A 27,588-nucleotide genomic window follows, 5' to 3' on the forward strand; every position below is an offset into this window, starting at 1 on the left:
GTCCCCAGCACCTGCAGATTCCAATTTAGGAAAACCATGCTATAGGGTCCATCACAACTGGAGCATGGAGACCACTTCCCCACAGAGAGACATATGAGGAACAATGATCTTGCTCCCAAGCAACGATTCCAAGGCTATAAATGTTGACTACAGCACCAAGCCAACTGGGATGTGATGACTCATCTGACAGCAGACATTGCACCAGCCAATGCATCATAGAAGGCAAGGGTGGGGGTGAAACTATGGCCTAGAATAGTGCCTAGGATGCAGAAGTCATAAAAAACTTTGCTGATAGGCTTTCTCTGCTTCTTTTTTTTTCAAGCACCTATCTCTACTGAGTGTACGAGATGGCTTCATTTTTCTTCTTTATAAAATATCAGATTTAGGATGTGCAATATCTGAATGACAGGCAGAGCTGGTAGAGCCAAGAGTGTCCCTTTGCTGCCAGTTTCACTGTCTGTTAGTCTGAGCCTGTCCACACACGTGCACATGTGCGTCTCACACACACACACACACACACACACACACACACACACACACACAGAGAAAGAAGAGAAAGGAGGAGAGGAGAGAGGAAGGCAGAGATGGGTGAGGCTCCCTGTGAGCAAATACCAGAAGCTGGAGCAAACGGCTATGTTTGCAGCACAGACCTGACCTCCAGCCTGCTGCAGAGTGCAGGCAGACACAGAAGCTAAGGAAAATGCTAATATGATGCCCAGAGAAGGCCAGCTATGGCTTCTACTGGACTTGACCACTTAAGTTCCTCTGAATCAATCTGTTTGTCTGCCTAGACTTTTCCTCTGTTGCCAGGCAGACCGATGTTAATTAATTATCATGGCCAAAACTTCCGACTGACATCTAAGTGGCCATATCCTGCAGTCATGGCCTTAATCTGCAATAAAATCTACCTGACTTGAAACTATCATTGAATATTCAATTGTTTTCTTTTTTAAGGAACATTTATTTATTTACTATTTATTGGCTGCGCTGCGTCTTCGTTGCTGCACGCGGGCTTTCTCTAGTTGCGGCGAGCAGGGGCTACTCTTTTGCGGGCCTCTCACTGTTGTGGCCTTTCCCGTTGCGGAGCACAGGCTCCGGACGCGCAGGCTCAGCGTCCATGGCTCACGGGCCCAGCTGCTCCGTGGCATGTGGGATCCTCCCGGACCGGGGCACGAACCTGTGTCCCCTGCATCGGCAGGCGGACTCTTAACCACTGCACCACCAGGGAAGCCCTACAGGGGCTACTCTTCGTTGCGGTGTGCAGGCTTCTCATTGTAGTGGCTTCTCTTGTTGTGGAGCACGGACTCTAGATGCAGTCTTCAGTAGTTGTGGCACACGGGCTCAGCAGTTGTGGCTGACGGGCTCTAGAGAGCAGGATCAGTAGTTGTGGCGCACAGGCTTAACTGCTCCACGGCATGTGGGATCTTCCTGGACCAGGGATCGAACCCATGTGCCCTGCATTGGCAGGCTGATTCTTAACCACTGTGCCACCAGGGAAGTCCTATTCAATTGTTTTCTGACAATATTTAACATGGCTGGTATTTCAGCAAAAAGAAAAGGACAATATGCAATGGAAGCAAGAAATCTGAGTTCATTTAGCTGTGCCCTGACATTTTTTAAGTTTACTCAGCACCATGTACTTATTCTTAGTTTTTCATTTAATTTTGAGGATTTTTCCAGTACTTTTTCAGTAATTTTGGTTTTCTTTGAAAGAGGTACAGTCCTTTCAATCTATTAAGGAATCACTGTATTCAGTAAGTCACATAAATAAAAAATGTGCAGTGAAGCATCACAACTTCCCCAAACTTCCTCATTCACAAACACCATTCATTAAATAATTTAAAGCTTGAATCAAGTAATATAGAATCCATCAAACGCAATGCATATTTAAATAACTTATGTCAAATAAAATACCGAACCATTACTTGCACAAGAAAATAATTTATATGATAGTTTACTCAACATAGGATTCAATTTAATTCACATTTTTTGATAATTTGTGCACTAGTATATAAACATATCCCTAAGTGAGAAATTACTATGCACCACATAGTAGATGATTCCAGTTTCATCAAATTCTTATTCTTCAGAGGCTCATTTGTATTTTCCCTTTTGAAATCCATTTTTAAATGTCCTACCTATATGTAACTTTAATTTTTTTACTCTTGATATATTGAAACTTTGTCTAATTTATTTATTATCCTCAGCTAACTTTCTAAGATGCCCTGTGCTCTGTTTCAAACTCGCTCACTTAGTTAAATCCTCCTTTTTCTAACAACCAAGCTATGCTCCTCCAAAACTCTGAAATATTCTCAATAGAACAAAATAAAAAGACATTGTTTCTTTCAGAAGTATAGTTCACACAGAAAATATCTGCTTTCAAGAACTAGATAAATTCTCTTTCTTGAACTTCATGTCAGTTGCCTCACAGGACCCATGTGATGTGCCACTTGCCAAAGAACCCTGTGACCTCAAAACAGCTCCGTGGCACCAGAGTATTTCTCTTCCCCATGCACCTGCCCACTCACCTGCCCAAAGAAAACTTAATCAGGCTTCACCACATACATCTTAGACAGACACAACCTAATTCATCAAATGACATACTCATTTTTTTTTACAGTTCTTGAAAAAAAAACTGATTTTTTTTTTTACATTTTTGACCCTGACTCACAGTAAGAACTGTTTTACAATCCAATATTGTCTATTCATTCATGCATACTTATAAAACAGAAACAAGTTTCATTAAACAATATTTTCCCTTAATACCAATACACTGTGATATTTATTCTATTTTTTTTTCCTAATACTAGTTCAACTCACCAAATCCACTTCAAGAACCCTCCAGGATCACAATCCACACTCTGAAAACCATTAGAACATTTGAATATATAATATCCTACATGAGTGAACCTGAGTGCCAGGGTAGCACTCAAGGCAGCTCTGTGAAGAGTAAATACTAAATCCACATCAAGCGTGAATTGTTTCCTTCCCTGCTTGCGAGAAACAAAACCAGGACTGCTTCTCCATGATTTCCTTTTTTGAACTTGTCCTCTACATAACCTAGAATCATACTGAGATGATAAATGTTTAGTGATATTTGTTATTCAACAGATGTCTAAGCTGCTGAAATCCCCCATGAATACTTAATTCTGAACTTGAAGTACCTCAAGAGCTCATCCTGGAATTTTCCTCCCTAGCCCTCCTTCAGTTCAGGGGCTCTACACTGATACCCAGTGTCCCTCTCTCTTTGCTTATTTAATATTTCATGTTGCTCTCCACTCAACACATTCATTCTCAAAATAACCTTGAGACAGTTATCTTCCCCATAATGAAACACACTTTAACTCCAAAGGGCATAAAACCACAAAAATATGGTTCTATTTCATGTCATAGGAGTAAGTCAGGAGAAAGAACTGATGCTTCAGAAATCAACAGTTAGCACCAGTTAGAATAGGCATCATCAGAAAATCTACAAACAACAAATGCTGGAGAGGGTGTGGAGAAAAGGGAACCCTCTTGCACTGTTGGTGGGAATGTAAATTGATACAGCTACTAGGGAGAACAGTATGGAGGTCCCTTAAAAAACTAAAAATAGAATTACCATACGACCTAGCAATCCCACTTCTGGGCATATACCCAGAGAAAACCATAATTCAAAACGATACATGCACCCCAATGTTCACTGCAGCACTATTTACAATAGCCAGGTCAAGGAAGCAACCTACATGGCTAGACTCTCTCCCCATACTAGTCCAACCTGTGCACATCACCCTTTCCAAGACATGCTGACTGCAATCCCTCTAGTGACCTCTCATCCACCAAAACCCCTCCACTTTGGTTCTTTTCATATATCTGTGTTCTGTTTAGGTTGTAAGCTTTTCAGGAACAGAAATCACTGCTTCCTAATTCTTGTAAGACCCCTAATGGCTGGTATAGTTGCATTTTCCCTGGTAGATAGCAGGTGAATCCTATTGACATTTAGCTTTCCTTGTGTTTGGTATTTTATTATCCCTTTCAATTATGGTTTTAATTTTTTTTAAAAAAGAAAAAATTTTAATACGGCCTGTAGTAGTGAAAAAGAGATTATCTAATAAATCAGAACAAACATATACCTAGAGCCATAAGGAACTGCACTGTTTATTCTTGCTACCACCTTTAGATAAACATGTTCTCAAGCAGCAAGTAGAGCAGGAAATGGAATGGGGAGGGGGAGACTCCTCAAAAGCAGATTACTACTTCCACCATGTTTGAAGTCTTGTCCCAGCCCTACACATTTAAGGACAAAAAAGAAAGTTACTTTTCCCTATTCTCCAACTAGAGACAAGAGTTTAACAAGACTGCACAGGACATAATTAACTTGGGATTCAAAGTCAAAATTAAATAAGAATTGTGTAGGTCTGTCTCATGTAGTTCAATCTAACCAAGAAAAAAGAATCTGAGAAGGCTAGAAGGTGTCTCCTCTCTTCTCTGACTGATGACTATCTCTTTATCAGGCCCAAGAACCATCTCTAGATGTTAGAGGGCTGGCTGTCACATCTGCTCCAGAAAATTCCTTTCATGTTGGAATTTTGAATTCCCATTCCCACTGGTAGTAGAAGAAAGATAAAGGATCTCAGCAACTTTGGAAGTAGGGGTAAGTGGGAATAGCTGCTTCAGATGGCAGTAAATTATCTCAAATATCACACACATGAAAATACATACAAATAATTTGTAAGTTTTCATACAAGTGGACATAAAATTCAATTCTCTGTTCATCCTTTGAAGTATTTTTATAAACTTTGGCAGATTTGGGAAAATAAAATGCCATTAACAAAAACCTTTTCACGTTGCAGCATTTAAGAACTGACGTCACAGGTAAATATATTTTAATCCTCTTTAAGCAAATCATTTCATAGTCTCTCCAGATCATTTAAAACCTCTGCTAAAAAGATTGCGTCTATTTCCACAAAAACAGGATTTCAGAAATCTTTGCAACATTCTGCACACTGTGGTTACTCATGATTTAAATAACAGAATGCACAGGATACTGATACCATATTACAAAACCATACCTGTTCAGAGTGGCCAGACAGAGCCAATTAGCCAAAATTCTTGCCTTAGATTATTTTTTCTTTTTCATTAAAAAAAAAGAATAGATAAGACAACTGTGGCATAACTTTATTAGAAAGGATGACTAATAAATACAAAATTCAAATCACATTAAAAATACAAACCCATGGATTACTGAAGTTAATAGAATACAACAAATTTGCTCAAATTTAAGCTTGGCACAGAAAGACAATGAATACAGCAGACCACTTACGGTAATACTTCCAAAGGAACAAATTTTAGCAGATTCCCTAAAGAAATCCCCAATGTATAGCCAATAAATAGTTGATGGTTTATTATTCCAAATTCTTCTCAACTAAGTGCTTTAAAATTTCCAAGAATTTTTTAGCAGAAACTAAAGAGAACCAAATTATCATTTTATTGTTATACTATAAATGATCACTTGGATTTACTTTAAAATACTATGTTCCTAGAACAATGCTTGTTCACAGTAGGTGATTAATAGTTATCTGATAAATGAATGGATTTAATTATCAAGCTTTCTCCTTTTAACCTTGACCCATATGCCCCAATATTTACCTCAGAAATGATAAGGTCACATTTTCCTCCAAGGGATTTTCACAGGACTAGATTTGCTTCTTATAGTTTATAAAACATTACAAAAGGAATGAAACTCACCATGGGTTCTGTTGCTTAAACCATTACCAGAAATATATTCTCAACATCTTTGAAAGCTAAATCTGTTTTCCAGGAGAACCCTTATTGTTATTAATACTAGTTATATTTTAACAGAACTCCAGGTACAGTTATTTGTCCATGAAAACAGTGTGCTTACCTCTACCAAACGAAAGAGCCCAGGCCTGGGTATGCTATTTTTTTTTTTTTGCGGTATGCGGGCCTCTCACTGCTGTGGCCTCTCCCGTTGCGGAGCACAGGCTCCGGACGCTCAGGCCTAGCGGCCATGGCTCACGGGCCCAGCCGCTCCGCGGTATGTGGGATCTTCCCAGACCAGGGCACGAACCCGTGACCCCTGCATCGGCAGGCGGATTCTCAACCACTGCGCCACCAGGGAAGCCCCGGGTATGCTATTTTTAAAGGAATAAAAAGAGAAACTGCTCAAAGACAACTGGATAAATGAAGAGAAAGCAAATTAAATAGCCAGCAATTGGAGGGTGGGAAAGCAGGTAAGGAAAGGATGTTAGGCCTATAAATTAAAGAAGTTGCTGGCAAATTATTTACAGGGAATTGTTAATGGATTGGAAAGAAATGTAGTTAAAGAGTAAAGAATAGAAAGACAGTATTTATCTCAGCTTCTACCTCCTCAACTCTCAGAAACTGGCTAGAGCTTGAGAGCTCATGGCCTCCCACTCTACGTCCCCTCCCAACCCACTGGAAAACAGTGAGCACACCTGGAATCACAGCTGCAAAGCCCTAAGGAAGGGGGGGGCGACTCTCCAACACCTCCCACTAGGTTCTCACTAACTTCCTTTTCCCCACTACTGGAGGCAGGGAAGGAAGGGCTGGGGAATCTCTCTCATATCACCACCCTAGTATGTTTACATACAGGCATTTCTTTTTTGTACTAAGTTTTATCACAAGCCTATTTTTCCCTCATACAATGACAAAAGCAGTACACATTTCTGTACCTTGTTTTTCTCTTAGATTTATATCCTAAGGGTTTTGTTTAATTGGCTAGTTAAGTCATTACTGTCACAGTATATGAAATTAGTTGTTACTGCTAATTATTTTCTATTGTAAGTAAATGTTCATTATTGTCTGTCATAGGTTGGAACCACGGCTCCCCAATTGCATGCAGTACCACAATAAACTCATGGGGGCGCTGTGAGTCACTGAAACTTGAGAGAAACACAGCTGATGTACCTTACATCAAATTGGTTAGAAGTGGGTCATGAGCAAGGGGAAATGGGTTACCATGAGTGACTCAACAAATCAGGATTTATCCCTGATCTGGGGCGAGAATTGTGTTCCAGAACAAACTCAAGGTTCTTATAGAAAGAAAGGGCACAGACACTGTGTGGGAAATCAATATTACCCACTACAGGAAAAGTACCATAATTGGGATCACTGTAGCTGTAGGTATAAATCCTTTAAGATTCTTGAAACACATTACTAATTTACACTGCTATCAGCAGCATAATGAAAGAGTCTTAGTATACCCTAATTAGCACAAGGCATTTTAAAAAATATTTTGGCTAATTTCATAGATAGAAAATGGATGCCTTACTCATATTCACTTGCATTTCTCTGACCCCTGGTAAAGGTTAACAGCTGTATTTATCCTTCAGCTAATCAACTGTCCTGTGTCTAGTGCTCACTTATCTACAGGCCTCTTCACCTTCTTCCCCCCTTTATCTTATAGATACAAACCATTTGGTTTCGGTTATATATTCATCACCAATTTACATCTATTGAGAAAAAGTTCTTGTACAATATGAACATCTACATTCAAGAGGAAGGAAGAGTTAAGGGAACTCTGAAAGACTAAGCAGAAAAAGTTAGCAAACTGATGAAGATTTGTAAGAGAATATGGCTCCACAGAAGCCAAGGGAGAAGCAGCTTCAGGAAGCAAGGAGTGGCTGGCAGGGTCAAATATACCACACAGTCCAGTAAAAATGACGACCACAGTGTCCTTTGGGTTTGACAAGTGATCACTAGAGTTCTAAGCTTCAGAATATGTCAGTGTTAAATTTCCAGAAGCTCAACATAACCATGTATTCATTCAACAGTCACCTGGCCACAAATATGTACCAGGCAGAGTACTAGACATAAAGAAAGAGACAGAGACCACAGTTTAGAGGAACCTGGATTGGAACGTGTGCAAATGTACAATTTGAGGGGGGCTGGAGCAGTAGGGGTAAATTTAACAAGCGGTCAGAAAGACCATCTAAAGCCAAAAGATGCCCTAAGGAACGAGTTTCTCCTCTCTAACTAATTTAATAAGTAACTCCTTTAAAAAGTACAGTGTTTATAACATATAAAAGATGAAGTAATGTATAATCCAAATAAACTAATAATTTAGGGCCCGAAAAGAAACATACAAGAACTAAGTTGTCCACGTTAAGAAAAATAAGCAATCTAAATGTCCGAGCCTGAAGAAGCTTTAAAAATAGTTATTTCTGATTTCTGGTTAAGTTCAGCGGATGCCACAGCTGCACTACAATGACAGAATATGTTGGGGCTCCCCAAACTCGTGTCACAATGTATATATCACAGGCTTCATTTCAGAACAACAGATGAATGCAGATTTTAGGCAGGAAAAATTCTTTAAAAGATGAAAGTCTTATTCGATCACATAGCTGATACATGATCCAATTTCCTTTGAGTGAACTGTGGCAAACTGCAGATGTTTCTTTACTCAAAATGGAACCCACTCTGGTTTCACTTACATTTCATATGTAGACTGCTTTAAATTACTTACGCATAAATATCACCTTCACCTGAGGACTTTTAGCCATAGATATGCTAAGAATAAAAATATGCAGAAGCAAGGAAAATATCTGATATAATGGTATTGATTTATATATAAATGGTATATATGTTATTACTGTATATTTTTAAGTGTGTTCATGTGGACATGGAAGGCTAAATGAAAAACAGTTTATCATCATAGAAAGGCACTGAAAATGTTTCCCATTTTAAACATTTTTTATAGAGATTACTTCATTTTTTCTGCTAAATGTTATAATGTGATGATAATATCAACCATTTGCTGATTTCTGTGTGCCAGGCACTATGCTAGGTATATCTCACAAGAGACTTAATCCTCATGAAAAAAAGTAAGGATTATTATTATTATCCCCATTACAAAAATGAGGAAACCATGGCTTAAGAAGGAGAGAGACTTACTAGGGCCACCCAGCATATAAGCACGCACACACGCACACACACACACACACACACACACACACACACACACACACTCACTCACTCAATATCTAATACAGTACCAAGCGCCTGAAGTGTGGTAGGTGACCACTAAGTGTTTCCTGAATAGGTCTGACTGGACGAAGAATGGATATCCAGATTCTTAGATGAGATCCTTATGCTGTGTTGACTGCTATAATGGAGGCGTGTGCAAGTCACTCTGTGAAACAGAGATAGGGTGTCTAGAGGAAACAAAGGGTACACATGGTACCCACTAAGTCCTAACACCAAGCAGTAACAACCCACACACCTCACAATATTAGCAGCATGCCCTCAGTAAATGTGAGCCCAGAAAAGCTGGGCCTCTGTCTGTTCCCTATTTCCAGGGCCTAGAGCAGTATCAGACATAGAGCAAGTGCTAAATAAATATGCTGAATGAATATGTGAGTAAACGTTCCATTTCCTCTTCTCCACACCTCTTCTGGCCCATCACATTATGTTCTTTATATTTTCTCCTTGTTTTCTCCTCTCTACTCCTCTTGCCACTCTTTGCATATATGCAAAAATTGTTATTATCCTGTATTTACATTATGAGATTTTGAAATACTTATCCATCTATAATGAAAATTAAAAGAACACAGGAATGTTTCCTCCTTAAATATCCACCAAATGATTCTGTTTTCTCCAATAAAACATAAGGGCCGGGCTTCCCTGGTGGCGCAGTGGTTGAGAGTCCGCCTGCCGATGCGGGAGACGCGGGTTCGTGCCCTGGTCCGGGAGGATCCCACGTGCCGCGGAGCGGCTGGGCCCGTGAGCCGTGGCCGCGGAGCCTGTGCGTCCGGAGCCTGTGCTCCGCGGCGGGAGAGGCCACGGCAGTGAGAGGCCCGCATACCGCAAAAAAAAAAAAAAAAAAAAAAAAAAAAAACATAAGGGCCATATCTGAATTTGTTATGGGAAGTTATAACTTTGCTTTAAATATACATTTAGCTCTCAAAGTGCTTTCCATCATAAGAATGTAACATATATGCTTATAAACCTATTAGATTTCTATTTATAATGGGAAGTTCCAACAGAGTTACCATATGACCCAAAAATTCCACACCAAGGGATATATCCAAGAGAATAAAAACATATGTCCACACAAAAACAGGTACATGAATGTTTATAGCATTACTCATAATAGCAAAAAAAAAAAAAAGGAAACAACCAAAATGTCCATCGACTCATAAATGGATAAACAAAATGTGGTGGTATATTCACACTACTGAATATTTGGCAATGAAAAGGAATAAAGTACCAATACATGCTAAAATACAGGTGAACCTTGAAAACATACTAAGTGAAAGAAGTCAGTCACAAAAGGCCACAGATTGTATAATTCCATTTACACAAAAAGTCCAGAGTAGGCAAATCACAGAAACAGACAGTATAGTAGTAACAGTTGCCAGGGGCTAGGGAAGAGAGAGAATAAGGAGTGACAGCTAATGGGTGTGGGATTTCTTTTAGGGCAATGAAACTATTCTAAAACTACATAGTAGTTCCAAAATATATATTTTTTAAAAACTCATGCAACTCAATAGCACAAAAAGATAAAAATCTGACTTAAAAATGAGCAGAGAACCTGAGTAGACATTTTGCCAAAGAAGATGTACAAGTGGCCAAGAGGTACATGGAAAGGTGCTCAACATCACTGATCATTGGGGAAATGCAAATCAAAACCACTTCACACCTGTTAGAATGGCTATCATCAAAAAGAGGAGAGATAACAAGTATGGGTGAGAATGTGGAGAAAAGGGAATCCTTGGGCACTGTTGGTGGTAATGTAAATTGGTTAAGCCACTATGGAGGTTCCTCAAAAAATTAAAAATAGAACTACCATATGATCTAGCAATCCCACTTCTGGGTATATATCCAAAGGAAATGAAAACAAGATATCAAAGAGGTATCTGCACTCCCATTTCCACTGCAGCATTATTTACAGTCACCAAGATATGAAAAAACCTAGTTGTCCATCAATGGCTGAATGGACAAAGAATATACATACACACGATGGAATATTATCAGCCATGGAAAAGAAGGAAATCCTGCCATTTGCAACAACACGGATGAACGGAGAGATCATTATGTTAAGTGGAATAAGCCAAACAGAGAAAGGCAAATACTGCATGGTATCACTTATATGTTAAGAAAAAAAAAAAAATCAAACTCATAGAAACAAAGTAAATTGGTGGTTGCCAGGGGCTAGAGGGTAGGAGAAATACGGAGAAGTTGGAGAAAGGATACAAACTTTTAGCTATTACATGAATAAAGTAGGAGAATATAACATAAAACATAGTGATTATAGTTGGTAACACTGTATTATACAACTGAAACTTGCTAAGAGAGTTGAACTTAAATGGTCTCACCAAAAAATAAAAAATAAATAAATATGCAAGATGATGGATAAGTTAACTAGCTGGCAGGAATCCTTTGGAATTCTTTCACAATGTATATGTATATCAAATCACTAGTATGTACACCTTGTCAACTATACCTCAATAAAGCTGAAAAAAAACATTTTAATAAAATTAGACAATGGTGATAGTTGCACAACTCTGTAAACATAAGAAAAACCAATGGATTGTACACTTTTAAAAGGATGAATTTTATGGCAGTGAACTATACCTCAATAATGCTATTTAGGGGCTTCCATGGTGGCGCAGTGGTTGAGAGTCCGCCTGCCGATGCAGGGGACACGGGTTCGTGCCCCGGTCCGGGAAGATCCCACATGCCGCGGAGCGGCTGGGCCCGTGAGCCATGGCCGCCGAGCCTGCGTGTCCGGAGCCTGTGCTCCGCAACGGGAGAGGCCACAACAGTGAGAGGCCCGCGTACCGCAAAAAATAATAATAATAATAATAATGCTATTTTTAAAGTGAATTGACATTTTTTAAAGAAGTCACTTCCATACAATTAAAATCAACACTTTGAAATGGCATCTAGAAAATAACACATGCAATGCTTTGTTACAAATAGGAAACAACATAAATTGTCTGTGCAATTACACTTTCCTAGCGACATCTCTTGTATTTGAGCCTAACATATTACTGTCACTGCTGAAGAGAAAATTCATTCTTTAATACACATATTAATTCCTTGAATAAGCCTGCTCTAATCAATCTCATTCTGGTAAATCTACATCCTATGCTACCGGCTTTTTCACTAAGATATTTATCTTCACATAGAAAGTTTTGGAATTGGTTTCAATATTAAATGGAGTGACAACCTGTGGATTTCTGCATCTCCAAACATTAGTTTGACACAACTTCCTACCTATAAGTTCAGTCATGTAATGGGCATTGACAAAAAATGTATCATATGTCCAGCTCCAGATCCCAAAGACCAGGTACTAACTCTTTCAGAGCTGACTTTCTAGAGAGAAAAACAGGCAAATAATCAAATCAGCATGATGAACACCATGTTTTTTACAAAATCACAAAATCTCTGATGTGGAAAAGTCCTTAAAAAGCTAGCTACACCATTCAGGGAAGCAATGGCTTACTCTCGCTGCAAGTTACGTGCATGGTACCAAGTAATGACACATGGCCCACGTCCATAGCTCTCTCACATCAACATTAAATCCAGTGCTCTCTCAACATATATTGTACATCTGTCCTGGCAAGGTAAAGATTTTGCTTAGAAAAGCTACCTCACATTCTTTTTTGAATAAAATATGGTGGCAGTTGTTGTTCATAACTTGGTCTCAACATTAGCTAGAAAGGAGATAGATGAGAAAAGTAATATTTAATATCAAGTATCATACATTGTGCTAAATACTTTACATGTGTTATCTTATTTAATGCTGCAAATATGCATATGAAATAAATATTACTTCCATATTATAGACAAGGAAAAGCACAAAAGAAGCCAAGTGACTTGCTCACAGCCATGTAGCTAATAAGTGACAGCACTGGGATTGAAAAGCATTGCTCTGATTCTGAAGCCCAGGCTCTTTCTACTACACCAGGTTGACTGCTGTCAACGTTCAATCTTCAATGAACCTACTTAACATTAAAATATTCTAATGATTAAAGATTAAACATTATTAGCACTGCACATGTGTGAATAACACTAAACTTAGCTGAAGACCAAGCCCTCTGTTTCTTTAAACCAGATTTAATGTTCAGATTATTTGGATCAATTAGGATTACTTTAAATTAACATATGTTCTGACAGAAATGCAAAACACAATCTCCAACAAGAAAGAAGTCAGCCTAAGCTGTAACTTAAGGACTTAAAGTGAGAAGAGTATCTTGCAACTGACATCTTGCTTCTCCTCTCTCCTCCCCTCATCAGCGGGTGTCACAAAACATCACCGCTCAGCCAGTCACAAATACTCACTGAATTCTAGTTTCCATTAGAGCAGTCTGAGGCGCCAACGCAATTATGGGAGAAAAAAAAAACATGCATCCAACAGTTTAAACCTGACAAATCTGAAAGTTCTCACTCACTTGCTACTACTATCCCTTGTTCAGGCTTATTCAGGATCTCTATTTTCTTTCTTTATCCCCTGAGACTGGGCTTTTTCAGCCCTTGCTTTTTACTTTCCAAACTGTCCCAAAAGTCCAGACTTCCTGTTCCTCATTCCCTACTTGACCCAGCCCCAGGGTAGAGCTTCCCTTAAGCTCACAGATTGCTTAAGAAAAAAAAAATTTTTTAATAATCTGTTTTATCTTTAGGGTACCATCTAGATATACTCTCCTGGCAATTCTGACAACAATTCAATCACACCACCTTTCCTGGATCAACCAGCTTACAGGTTCAATTCAATTTTCTCATTGAGCCAACTGAATTTCCTCTTCAATTCCTAATTCAATGTTCTTTTTTTCCCCATAACTCCCTGCTCCAGATCCTCCAGCAACACCCTACCAGTCTTATCATTTTCTTTTCTCACCAATAACCACTAGGATGATCTCACCACAAACATGACATTTACAAAACATCTGTGCAGCATAAGAAACACCTCAGAAAGCACTTTTCTAAGCCACTGTCTGCCTTCAATGCAGAAGTCAATGTGGAAAAAAGATCTCTCATCTGCACTTTGGCCTGTTATATTATGTGAAATTACCCAAGTATTTATTTCACTTCTGACAAGCGCAAGTTATGACCGTCACTTTTAACAACTTTTTTAGACCGCTGACCTAAGCCAGTAGAATCAAAGTACTGGCAGATACATCAATGAAGTCTCAAAATCTACACTGCCGTTTCAGGATTATACCTAAATGGTAGCCCAAAATTCCTTGCTCCTTGGTTCCCAGATCATAATAGATATTTACCAGTTTAAAAGTAAAAAGCTAAATCAAAACCATGCCACATCTCCTAATCACTTCCTACCAAACAGACTTAATTTGGGGGACAAACAAACCCATGCTTTAACATTCTATTAAAGCATTTCCACCTCAATCATCTTGTCTGTGGAGTATAATAATAACACTGACAAGAACCTGTTAAAGTTAAGCCTTGAAAAAAGCTTAAGTTATCTGGATTACAAAGATCCTGCCTAAAGCAAATGAAAATAATGTTACTTTTTTCTTTTTTTTTTTTTTTTTTTTTTTTTTTTTTTTTTTTTGCGGTATGCGGGCCTCTCACTGTTGTGGCCTCTCCCGTTGCGGAGCACAGGCTCCGGACGCGCAGGCTCAGCGGCCATGGCTCACGGGCCCAGCCGCTCCGCGGCATGTGGGATCCTCCCGGACCGGGGCACGAACCCGTGTCCCCTGCATCGGCAGGCGGACTCCCAACCACTGCGCCACCAGGGAAGCCCTACATTTTTAAATTATGGTATTACGCATTTTGTCCATTGGCCCACATGAAAACCCTACAACAAATATACAGCAAACGGTACTCCCATTTTTTATGAAAATAGGGTCTAGGACAAATGGCTTGTACCCATGCCACTAGTCAGTGGCAGCAGCAGGGCTAGAAGGAAGTTCTACCTCCTGATGCTATCTGCTGTCCCCTGGATTACCCAGTCCTAAAAGTCAGTACAACCAGGCCAAAGCAGTTACATTTGAAGCCTGATGGGAGAAATATTAAAGAACAAACTTGCAGTCCCCATTCCCTGGCTCATTCACTCCACAGATAATGAAAATCCTCCTCCATATAATGTTCTTAGTAAAATGTAAACTGGTTCATGTTCACAATTACTGTGTATCCACAATGCAGTCAGATTAGAATACAGATAACCTTGGCACCTAGAAGTTTATATTCAAAAGACTAGGGGCAGGGCTTCCCTGGTGGCGCAGTGGTTGAGAATCCGCCTGCCGATGCAGGAGACACGGGTTCGTGCCCTGGTCCGGGAAGATCCCACATGCCGCGGAGCAACTAAGCCCGTGAGCCATGGCCGCTAGGCCTGCGCGTCCGGAGCCTGTGCTCCGCAACGGGAGAGGCCACAACAGTGAGAGGCCCGCATACCGCAAAAAAAAAAAAAAAAAAAAAAAAAAAAAAAAAGACTAGGGGCTTCCCTGGTGGCGCAGTGGTAGAGAATCCGCCTGCCGATGCAGGGGACACGGGTTCGTGCCCCGGTCCGTGAAGATCCCACATGCCGCAGAGTGGCTGGGCTCGTGAGCCACGGCCGCTGAGCCTGCGCATCCAGAGCCCGTGCTCTGCAACGGGAGAGGCCACAACAGTGAGAGGCCCGCATACCGCAAAAAAAAAAATACTAAGTAAAATCTAATAAACAGAGACACACAGTGTGTAATCTCTGTGACTGCAGAGGCATAGACAGGAGTAAAACAGCTACAAGGCAAAGGACTGTCTTAGACTGCTGACAACACCACAAGCTAGTAGAAGCAAAAAAGATCCTCCCTTAGAGCCTTCAGAGGGAGCACGTCCCTGCCAACACCTTGACTTTGGATTTTGGCCTCCAGAACTGTGAGAGAATAAATTTCTGTCATTTTAAGCTACGAAAAAGAAATATTTCATAGCTTCATACATACATACATATATACGTACACACAGAGACACACACACTGAAGGAGTATTAAGGCAGGCAGAGAACATCACATTTAAGATATTGTGAGCACAGAAGTGCAGGACTAACCAAATGTTAGGATCTGGGTGGAATGAAAAAAACACCAGCTTAAAACTGGGGTTTAAAAGCTGGAGTAGAAGGAAACAGGAAGCATTAGAAAGACTCCGCTGTTTGTCTCTAAGATGACCAGGTGGATGAGGATATAACTGAACAAATGAGAACACAAAGAGAACAAGCTGCAGGAGGAAGAACTGTGTCTTGACACGCTGAGTCTGAGGGGCCCGCAGCACATCCAGGTGGTGATAGGTAGCAGGCTGGTGAAAATCAGACGCAGAGCTCAGGAAAAGGAGGTCAGAGCTGGAGCCCTGACAGCAGATGTTATCACATAAGGAAAGCAAACAGTAAAAGGACCCAGAAGGAATCCTTGCACACTACCAACATTTAAGAGAAGGATAGAGGAAATAAATAAGAGGGATTCAACAACAGTGCATACTGAGAAAAAGGGGCCATGATGCAGCTGGGATCCAAAGGAAGTAATAACGTTAACAAAGGGTCACGTGAGGAAAACCAGGCTTGCTATGCAGTCAGTACAAGCCTGCGAAAGCCCCTTCCTATCATCTACGTTGACATCATTTTTTCAGGAGTACGCAACTTTCTCAAATCTTCCCCAAATGGTGTACCCCTTAAAAATTCACACCTATTATCTCTTATGTTGACAATTTTTAATTGTCCCTCATATTTTCTGCAACCAACTTTTAAAACAACTGGAATCTCTTATTCCTTTGATTCTCGGTGTCACATAATAATTTTTTCATAGACGGCACCAAAAAAGTCTGAAACAAGTTCCAAAACCACAATATTTTAATTGCTTTCACAACTCATTTTGATCTGCTTCTCCTTGCTAATCCCTCCCACCACTCCTTTTGTATTTGTTTTGTTTTGTTTTGTTTGGGGCCATATCTTTCATTCAGACATTTTAAGGAATAAAAAATTAAATAAATGAAAAAGAAAATTCTCAAAGCAAAGTAAAATCAATTTACACAGTTTCCATTTGAAAGGGGATAAATACACTATACAGAATACTCATTTCATGTATCACAAACACGTATCAGTTTTCTAAATTAAATCATCACTCTTCCTGTGTACTAAAGAGAGAACTGAAGCTGGGTCTTTCATTTGGATAAACTCCAGTATATGTGTACACATGAGGGAATACTTTTGGCATGTCTTTCATAAACTAGCAAGCAGTATGGCTTTTTAGATTTGCGTGAGGAAATACAGAAATTCCACTACTGAGAAATGTGTCTGACGTCCAAATGAAAGGGGTCATTTTGTGTCTACCCACTTTTTCCCTGAATAAAGTCAAGTTTCAGGGAAAGTACTATCAATGTAGCAAGGTTATGTCAATTGTGCATTTCTTCCCAATATTTTCATACTGCACAACATTGAGAATCATTCCAGGATGGTTCCTCATCCTTCACAAAATACAAGATGCTCACCATTATACTTGATAATCATCCAAATTAGATAAACCAACAACATAAAGAACGTCATGTTTTGGCATTTTAAAAATACTATTAGGCATAGAGACTTTTATCACAAAATCTAAAAACTGGAAGTGAAAAATCTGTAATACTTAATATAAAATAATCTACAAAGAGTTAACTATTAGTCTTATCCTAGCCTTTTCCCATCATGTTCCATGTAAAAATTACAATTAGGGCTTCCCTGGTGGCACAGTGGTTGAGAGTCTGCCTGCCAATGCAGGGGACACGGGTTCATACCCCGGTCTGGGAAGATCCCACATGCCGCGGAGCGGCTGGGCCCGTGAGCCATGGCCACTGAGCCTGCGCGTCCGGAGCCTGTGCTCTGCAACAGGAGAAGCCACAACAGTGAGAGGCCCATGTACAGCAAAAAAAAAAAAAAAAAAAAAAAAAATTACAATTAGACAAATTACTCTCAAATGAAAGATTCAAAATCCTAGAAAAGTAGGGCTTAGTTTTTCTTCTTTTATGCATACACTCCTCTGCAACGAAGGAAAAAGTTTGGAAAAACTGACAGATTATCAGCTACTGTATACTATTCCACAATTCACATTTTTTAAAACAAATCACTTTCCTTACACAGAGTATTGTACATGCATGTTTTGCTGTTACACTTTCTTCAGCATTATAACTGGATTCTTGATTATAAAATCAGAAAACTGCAGATATGAACAATGGCATATTCTGATGAACCAAACATTCCGGTTAGCTGTAATCCTACAGAGAAGGATCCACAGTACCAGAAATATCCAGGCCAAGTTTAAATCCACCTGGCCAAAAACAAAACCATTAAAATAACCACATTTCCATTGTCTGTCCTGCTATCATCCTGCCCGAAGGGCCATTAAGATTAACAAATATTATGGAAGTCTACACTTATACAAAACCCAGCCATGAAACTCAGAATATGGCAGCTGCAAAAGATGAAGCACAGATTCCTTGAACTAGAGAGCCAGGTGCTCGGCAACTGGTTTTCATTTTCAGGATGAAAGTCAGCAAGAAGCAGGTAGCAAGTCCTTGGTTGGTAAGGCCAGATCCACTCTGAGGAGGATTAGATGCTGGGCAGAGATTCAGCAGGCTGGAGAAAAAAGGAAGACTGGCAGAGCTGCAAACTGAACCGGGTGGGCAGCAGGTGCAGCCATGGTGAAGCTGGCACCTGCCAAGATGCTAAAATGAGCGGAAATGACCATCCAGACAAGACAGTGGGGATGGCTGGGGCCAAAAACAGGTGGCAACCGCAGCTCTGGCAAGAAACAATATTCAGGAAAGAGATTCAAGACTAAGTAACCCCCTTTCCTTCATCCTTTCTCATCTGTCCATAATAAACATTTCAATGGTGCATAATATTTACTGAATGTGGCTTAATAGCCTGAAAACTTAATATTTCTCTTTATAAATCTAGAAAAAAGATTTACCACTCTACATACACATTACTTGAATAAAATTACACTTGGCACCAAAGCAATACTGAATGTAAGCTTTATTATGTTTTTCTGGTATAATTGGAGAAATGCTTCTTAAGCATCACCATGAACACGATTAACATTGTGCTCTAAGAAATGTCAATAACCGAAAGCATGTTTGTTAAAGCAGCTTTTCAGTGACTTCAAAGTTTCGTGGTTACCTGAGTTTTCTGCATGCTCAGAGTATCTTGATCATAACTGTCATAGGAAGCAGTGTAAAAGGTGGTTATTGCTAAGCCATTCTCCTCCAAGAGACAGAAAACATGTTCTGTTCTCCCAGCAACCCACTCCTTTCTAACAGGACAACCCTTCAATTACTATCTGTGGAAAAAGGAAATCCAATGGAAATAAAGATACTGTTAAAAGGCACCGATTAAGCTCATGTAGACAATCAGAGAGAGGTAGACAGTAGTACTCAGCCAGCCCAATTTAATCAATTTAATTCCACTTTGTTTTTTTGTTGTTGTTGTTGTTTTTTTGCGGTACGCGGGCCTCTCACTGTTGTGGCCTCTCCCGTTGAGGAGCACAGGCTCCGGACGCGCAGGCTCAGCGGCCATGGCTCACGGGCCCAGCCGCTCGGCGGCATGTGGGATCTTCCCAGACCAGGGCACGAACCCGTGTCCCCTGCATCGGCAGGCGGATTCTCAACCACTGCGCCACCAGGGAAGCCCTTAATTCCACTTTGATGAGCATCAAGGTTCCCATTTAAATTAACACAAGTCTAACTGCTCTTACTCATACATGTCTCTGAAGAAGAACCTTAAAGCACCACATTCCTAATCTACCAGTTCCTAAATTAATTACAGTTCGTTTGAAAGACACAATTATTTCTGCTCAGTTAACTCAAATTCTAATGAATAACTATAAGAACCAAATGAATAGTGGAAGTAATTACACATCCACACCTTTGACTAGGCTGCCCAGCTAAACAAGCAAAACATTAGTGGAATAAACAACAGTGAAGTAGCTCTTGCAGGGTAAACAAGAATCTACAGTGAGTTCTGGTAAACCATATAAAACCTCGGTGCAAATTAAAATACCAGAAATAGCCTAAAACAATAGTAGTTCTCACTAAAAGCTGAAGGATGACCAAGTAAACACTGCAATAACTACAGAAAGTCTTTCAAATTCCTTAAACTTGTCATTGTTCCTCCCTTTTATTTAACTCCTTCCCTGTGCCGTCAAAAACTGGTAGCACAGTGGACCCTGAACACACACAAAATAGAGACTGGCTTAAAGTGAAACACAGCAAATGGAAGGCAGGAGTACCTCACTCTGTCCAAGATAGTTCAATGTGGCCTTGGCATTTAGGGTTATCTTTCATACTAAACAACTACTTTATCCCCAGATCACAAGTGTACCACGACAGTATACTTCCAACTGAGGTCTGTGGCCACAGAGGGTAGACACCTTCAAGAAACTATGTGCTTCCCAAATGAACTTACCTATGAAACAGACTCACAGACACAGAGAACAGACTTGTGGTTGCCGGCGGGGGGGGGGGGGGGGGGGATTAGGAGTTTGGGATTAGCAGATGCAAACTACTATATAGAGAATGAATAAACAACAAGGTTCTACTGTATAGCACAGGGAACTATATTCAATATGCTGTGATAAAACATCATGGAAAAGAATATGAAAAAGAATGTATACGTATGACTGAATCACTTTGCTGTACAGCAAAAAGTAACAGAACGTTGCAAACCAACTATACTTGAATAAAATAAACTGTGTGCCTCCTCTTGCTAATGTCTTAATTAACTGCATATTCTACACCAATTTATGAGTGACCAACTTCTACCACTAAAATAGGTGCCCTTCTTATTTGTGTCATGGATCAGTAGTGTCAGGAACAACTGCTTTAAGAACAGAGGCCAATACAACCAAGAAATAAAGTTTGTGAGAGACAAGGCCATCATCAGGACAAGCTGATTTTGAAGAACTGTGCTTTCAATCAGGAAAACAATGAGAAAATGAATCATCAACACACACAAGATATTATCAACAGTCTATATGAGAGAAAATGTCATTTCAGCAAAATAACATTATCCATCGGTTAAATGTAGTTTAAAAGTTTTGAATTGGTTTCACAGTATTATTTACATTTAATGTGTAAACTGATTTACTTTTAAGATTGCATGAATAAGCATAAGAATTATAGTTTCATGCAGGTATATTTTTAACTATCATAATTAATAACATTATATTAGAGTCCAGTAACTTTTTTTTTCTTTGAAAGAAGTCCAGCCATACAAGGTTGAGAAACACTCTCCTAAACGTAGAGGAAATACCTGGCCAATTCCACCTTAAGGTAATGAGAGGAAGTGGACAGTGGTAAGAAAGGAGGGATGGCCAAGATGCTGCTGGGCAGGTGGGAGGAAAGAATGTTGACATGCTTAGGCTCTCTCCACCCAATCAATTCAATCAATTCGATTCAACGAGTAAAAGTCCATATCTGCCTTTCTTTCCCCCCTCTTTTTCTCTTCTTTTCTTGGGAGGGAGGGTCTGTCTATTCTTGTAAAGACAAAACTCTACTCAACGATGGTTCTTTGAATTCAAAAGTATAAAAAGAGAAAGTAAAGGGGGGAATTATATGAGAAAGCCACTTTGAAATGTTTCTTTGGATATAATCTATAAAAGGAGAAAATAAGCAAAACTAGCCTATAATTTCACAACCCACATTTTAAGACTGGCACCTGTTAAAGGAACAAAGTTCATAGAGTAACATTTGATAAAAAGGGTGGAGATTGTGAGTCATACAGCATGAACTAGAACCCAATTCACCTGTATCATATATTCTCAAATACCACTCACCAAATGTCTATATGGTATGTAACAAAATGAACAAATAATCCTAGCGGTAAGATTTTTATAGATGCTCCCTCATTTTACAGAAAAGGTAGGACCCAGAGATTAAGTTATTTGCTAATTATCACAGAGCATTTGACAGTACCAGAACTTAAACTCAGGTTTATGTTAAGTCACTATGTTAACTCACTTCGTTTTCATTTTCTCAGAGTGGATATGAATGTGAAATGCAATAATTCATCTTAAAAATATGGTAAGTATCTTATATATATTATTTAAAATGCAAAGTTATTGTTATTTAAAATTATTTAAATTTTTAAAATTCAAAATTCAAAGTCAAGGTCCTCATTTATAAGGATCCTTCAAAATACTCTACTAAAGAAATGCACATCCTGAACAAAAGATTAAGGAGCATATGTGACTCCTACGGGAACAGTAAAGCATGTATTACCCAAGAGAGCATGCCAAGACTTTCACCAGAAAAGTTATTAACTAGGTTGGAAATAATATAAGATGCTTAGGAACGCACTGATGATTGTCAGCTCAGGAAAGTCTTATTAAGAAACCATTAACTATAAATGAAAATGACAGCAAAGTGCTACAAATAAATCTGAAATGGATAATGGATATACTTACTGAAACAGCACATATGGAGAAAGGAAAGGCATAGTTTAAGGTTAGGGAAAGTGAAGGCTTCCTAGGGCAGAAAGGAAAAACAGTCAGAAGGGGCAGGACTGGGGGAAGGAGGGCTCCTTGGTGGATCTTTGGGATAGAATTAAGCTGGCTTCAAGTCCTTTAGACACACTCCGATCCTCCTACAGGAGCAGCTTCAGAGAGCAGGCATTTAGCAGCTGCAGCCTAGCCTCAGAGCATCCTCCCCAAGGGACAGAAGGTCACTTGGTGGGAAGAAAGCAGCACAATCATGTGACTTCAAGGGCTTCTCAGCTCCAGATCTTTCCCATTTGGAAGCTAATGTTGGGAATTCGTTTAACAAGGAATAAAACGTTTTCTTTCTACTACAAGGGAAGTAATAATCAAATGTTAGTTAACGTAATGTACTCTCATCACAAACCTAAGAATCCTAGAAAGACAGGTTGTATATTTAAGTGTACAAATTCAAGTTCATGAGGCAGGGGCTGTATGTTCAAGGAACTTACACTCTCCAGACCTCTTCACTTATGAATGGAAGAACAAACCTATACAGATGGGAATCACCTGATTTTTGCAAGGTTAGATTCAATCATAGTAAAGTTCATAATATTACTAGTAAAACAGTGCACATTTCAGAGGTTTTATCACAGCTATGTGTTTTCAACTTTTGAAGCTACAGAACTGATCTCCAGCAGAGCGAGAGGAAAATGTCATTTGTAGACCATATGGTAGCTCCAGCAAGAGTCAGCGTGGCATTCAACGCTGAGATGGGGAAACTCTTTTTGAAAAGGCATCATGCTCCCTAAGATGCAGAGGCTAGTCCAGAGACCTCAAGTGGGATTTGCAAATCAGAAAGCGAGTTCACATTTGTGTATACATAAGATAGACAGAACTGCAGATAAACTAGTAGTTTTCACAAATCAGTAAATACTATCATTATCAGTAGCCTCAAATTCAGAAACTAAGTGAATGTAGACATAGAACATTATTTCCTTTACCCTGGTTAAGTAACACAAGGGATAAGTAGATGTTTTCACATTTGGATGGTAAAATAAAAAGCATTTGGGAGCACACTAATTTCAAGACATTTTGCTAAGATTCAACCTTAGTACGAATACATACTTCCAAATAGAGATTAGATGCTAATGTTGTCTTAGTTTCAGACACATGCACATCTCCATCATGTTGTTACTGACCTTGCACTTGACATATCAATGATGCGTCCCCTACCTATGTCCTGGGAATTGCTAGATGGATCACCCAAAGGCCTCTCCACCTTAACAAAAATATCTCGCTCACCTATGGGAGGTCAGAATTTCCAGGGGTTCGTTTCAGAGGCTTTCAGAAACCTCTATTAAAGTGCAAATAGGTCCTGGGGAAGGTAACAAAACAAATTAAGCCTTATCATTTAGTCAGTCAATTCTCTGTAAGAGAAACTCTAGAGTTTCTTTTACTAAGACTCTCGTAGGTCCTAGTAATTGAAAATGAAGATCCAGGGGACGCAGGAAGTACAGAAAATCTGAACAGGAGGTGTGGGGAAAAGGAGGTGGGAGAATCTCCTAAAGGCAGTCTTTACTTTCTATAGATCATCAGAAGTTCTGATTGGTCTTTAGCCACTGAACTCTCATCCCCAGTGACTGGACCAACACCAGTTACAATGCAAACCAAAAGTTAAGACGCACAAAAATCTTGTAAAGAGATAAGATCCACTGGTGCCGCTCTGTCTTCATCTTACTAAATCGCAAAGCTACAAATCTATATATGTTTTTAAAAGGCCAATTCAATGGCTGATTGTGCCCAATGAAGAGCCACTGAGGTACATAAGAAATTAATCATTTTCTTTAAATATCACTAAAACTAGGTTCATTTTTATCCTTAAGATAAAACTCTCGAATCCCTCCTTAAGGACTTGAAGTGTTCAAACTAGGCACAGTAAAGTTACGAAAAAGACCAATAGTCCCCAACATTTTTCCAGGAGCGTTATACAAAAAGATGACTTTGAACAACGCTCCTCAGGATATACTCCGGGGTCTAGTAGAGACAGACCTTTCCCTTCTCTGTAGACTTGGGAGTAAATAAGTCAAGAACACCTACGAACAAACTTTGTTGGTCACCAGCAGGGGAGCTCTTCAGCTTCTGTCCCCAAACCCATTCAAACAAAAGAAGCTTCTCTTCCTCCAACCCACCCCTCAGACCCACACCCCTGGGGGACTCTCCAGATCCCCGCGCCCTCTCCACCCATTCCCCGCCGGGGGAACTTACTCCTCAGCGCCCCGATGAGCAGAGAGCCGTCCTTAATGAGCTCTTTGATGAACTTGTTGGTTCGCTCCAGCTCAATCTCGTGACACTGCAGGCGCTCCCTGAAATCCGGGCTATCCAAGTAGGAGTCGCTGAACTCCAGAGTCGGCAGCCCCATGGCACAGGCACTGCCAGCGGCCGCCGAGGACACGTCCGGGCCGGCGGTCAGGGCGGGGACAGCCGGCGACCGCGGCCGGCTCCGGGGACGCGCGATCGCAGGGAACTAGCCGGGACGCAAGGGGACGCGCAGGGGAAACGGGTCCCGCGCGCCCCGCCGCCTGCGCGGAGCTCAGCGGCGCGCGGACGCCTCCGGGCTCAGGCTTCTTCCCCGGAGGCGAGGCGAGCGCACACACGGGAGGCGGGCCGAGGCGCGGGTCCGCTCAGGTCGTGGTCACCCGGACGCATCGTCGCCGGGAGCGCGGAGGCCGCGGAGGCTCAGGGCCGCGGCCGGAGCAGGAAAGTTCTCTCGCAGCGCGCAGACACTTCCGGCAGCTCCGCTCCCCTGCTCCCTTGACAGTCGTTTGCGATGGGAGTCAGAAGCGCCCAGCCGCCCCTCCGGCCGGGCCGGGGAAACCCTCCCCCTCGCTGGACGCAGGCTCAGAGCGCTCGCAGACCCTGCCGGGCTCGGAGACCCTCCTCCCGCCGCGGCGCTCCCAGCCCGCGCCGCCCCGCCCCTCCTCCCGTTTACCCTCCTGCCCCCGCCCGCCCGCACTTAGCTCCTTGGCTCCGCGCAGTTGCCGCGCGACAGCGCTCCTGCCTGCGCCCGGGGATTAACTCTGCCCCTCCTGAGCGGCCGCTCCCCCTAGCCCGCGGTGACACTTCGGGGTCCGCCACACCACAAAATGATCTCCAACTCCCAACATGCCTCCCTACCCCTGTCTCACCACCCACTCCCTGGAATTCTCTGGGAGAGAAGCCAACGTTCACTTTCTCTAAAGTTTGAAGCCTTGTTGGAAGATGCTACTTTCGAGCGTTAGTTTAGATTTTGCTTCGCGAGTCTGCACTGAATGCATATATATTACAGGTTGAAAAGTTTTACTTTTTCCCACCGTTCACTGCATTGATCCTAGAAAGTCAGGTTTTTTATATTCAAAACGAAAAGCTACATAGGCCTAAGGCTGTTTGTTGTTGTTTTTCTTAGTTGCTGTGAAGGTGGGAAGATTTTAGGTCATTTTTATTCCCCAAACAAGCACCTCGGACTTAGGTGTTCCTCTTGTAGAAGAATAACTATTTGTATCACAATACTACTTTTTATCGTCACCCGGATGGAATTGCCCCCAAAGCATGGAGCTTTTCAAACTGAAGTTGGCTGAAGTTCCAAATGAATAGTTGCTTCATACCAAGAGGCAGTTATCCCTCTGGTAGAGGATCACCTAATAAATTTCTTTTCTCTCAAAACCTTGACAGCAAAAGAAACTGCTGCTTTACATCTAGTCCTGCCATCATCTATAGGATTTCTGAGAACTCAGTTATTTTTCTTAAGGATCTGCTTTTAATTTCTATGTTTTCATTGCTTCATCCTTTTGAATCATCTGTTAAAAAAACTCTTCTACAGATCATGGGAAAAATTCCATTAAAGTGCTTTACATTTTTCCCAATTAAGTTTCAGAATCTGTCAAGACTTTTAGTTTTTTTTTTAAGTACACATGAACATTAAAAATAGCATGGAAACCTTAAACCAAGACTGATAAGATGATGTAAACAGTATATTTGATAGCTTTGATTTTATTTTCTTCTGAGCCAGGGAAGTTGGACTTTAACCTTCCGTCCATATTTACATCATTAGACCTCAAAATATTGGCAGAATGGCCGATTACCACTAGAGTCGTCTTTGCTTTTAGTGTCTGTCTTGTGTCTGTCAGTTAAATATGCCTCATTTGGGAAGGTAGGGTGGGGTGGAGGGCAATAATGCTATTTGTTAGTTGATGGAGTGATAGAAGCTGCAGTGGTGCAGTTTTTCACCTAAGGTGATTTTACATCTATTCATCACACAGCCTGAAAGACAAAAAATTAGTCAGGCCAAACAAGTAGTTCCCTTTCAACTTTTGCCATGTTGCTGTTACAAGCAACTAAATCCAATACCAATTGCTGAGACATGAAACAGGATAAAATATAACAATCTCTTCCTGTTTTTCATTAAATGGAAGTCCTGTGATTAATTCTTTAAAAATGCAACATTCTTTGATAAGTTTCATTTAGTAAATTGGATTTCAATTTTCATTTTTTCTTTAAACGTTTTATATGTCAGGACAGATTTATTCTAGATTCTAAGATATAAATTGTCATTTACCCATTCATGTATGTAATTGCATGTTTTATGCCTACTGTATACATTATTAGGATCTGGGCAGAGAAGCGATTTATATGGAAAGATAAAGCAAAGCATTGTGCCTGACCTCAAGCAGTTCTCAGAATAAAATACAGATAATGAGTATCTGTATATCACATGAGGCAGAATATGCTATGTTACAGAGTCTCACACAGACATTGGACCAATAATCACTGATGCCGTTATCAACTGTTTCCACTCAGACCCATCACTGCATTTACATGGGGTTAGGATATTTCCTCCTACCCTCCATCATTTAGCCTCTAAAGTTTAGTATGTTATAATGGACTTTCTCCCTTGTAGATCCTTTCAGAGTTACTCATGACTTATTCCTGTGAATCATACTTTAATTATACCTGCTAGTCAGGCTTTTTTTTTTTTTTTTCTTTTCTTTTCTTGCGGTACGCCGGCCTCTCACTGTTGTGGCCTTTCCCATTGCGGAGCGCAGGCTCCGGAGGCGCAGGCTCAGCGGCCGTGGCTCACAGGCCTAGCCGCTCCTCGGCATGTGGGATCTTCCCGGACCGGGGCACGAACCTGTGTCCCCTGCATCGGCAG

General features: G+C 40.6%; 1 protein-coding gene across 1 annotated transcript in view; it reads right to left on the bottom strand.

Moving 5' to 3' along the window:
- Nucleotides 1-25,369, bottom strand: part of ARHGAP42 (Rho GTPase activating protein 42) — a 289,337-nt gene extending 263,968 nt beyond the window's left edge. Inside the window, exon 1 of the mRNA XM_059070720.2 lies at nt 24,669-25,369. Within this exon, the coding sequence (XP_058926703.1) occupies nt 24,669-24,822 (154 nt within the window). The 5' untranslated portion in view covers nt 24,823-25,369. The remainder of the gene's footprint in view (nt 1-24,668) is intronic.
- Nucleotides 25,370-27,588: the final 2,219 nt, after the last annotated feature.

This window comes from Kogia breviceps, chromosome 7 (genome assembly GCF_026419965.1).
Source record: "Kogia breviceps isolate mKogBre1 chromosome 7, mKogBre1 haplotype 1, whole genome shotgun sequence".
NCBI classification, from domain to species: Eukaryota; Metazoa; Chordata; class Mammalia; order Artiodactyla; family Physeteridae; genus Kogia; species Kogia breviceps.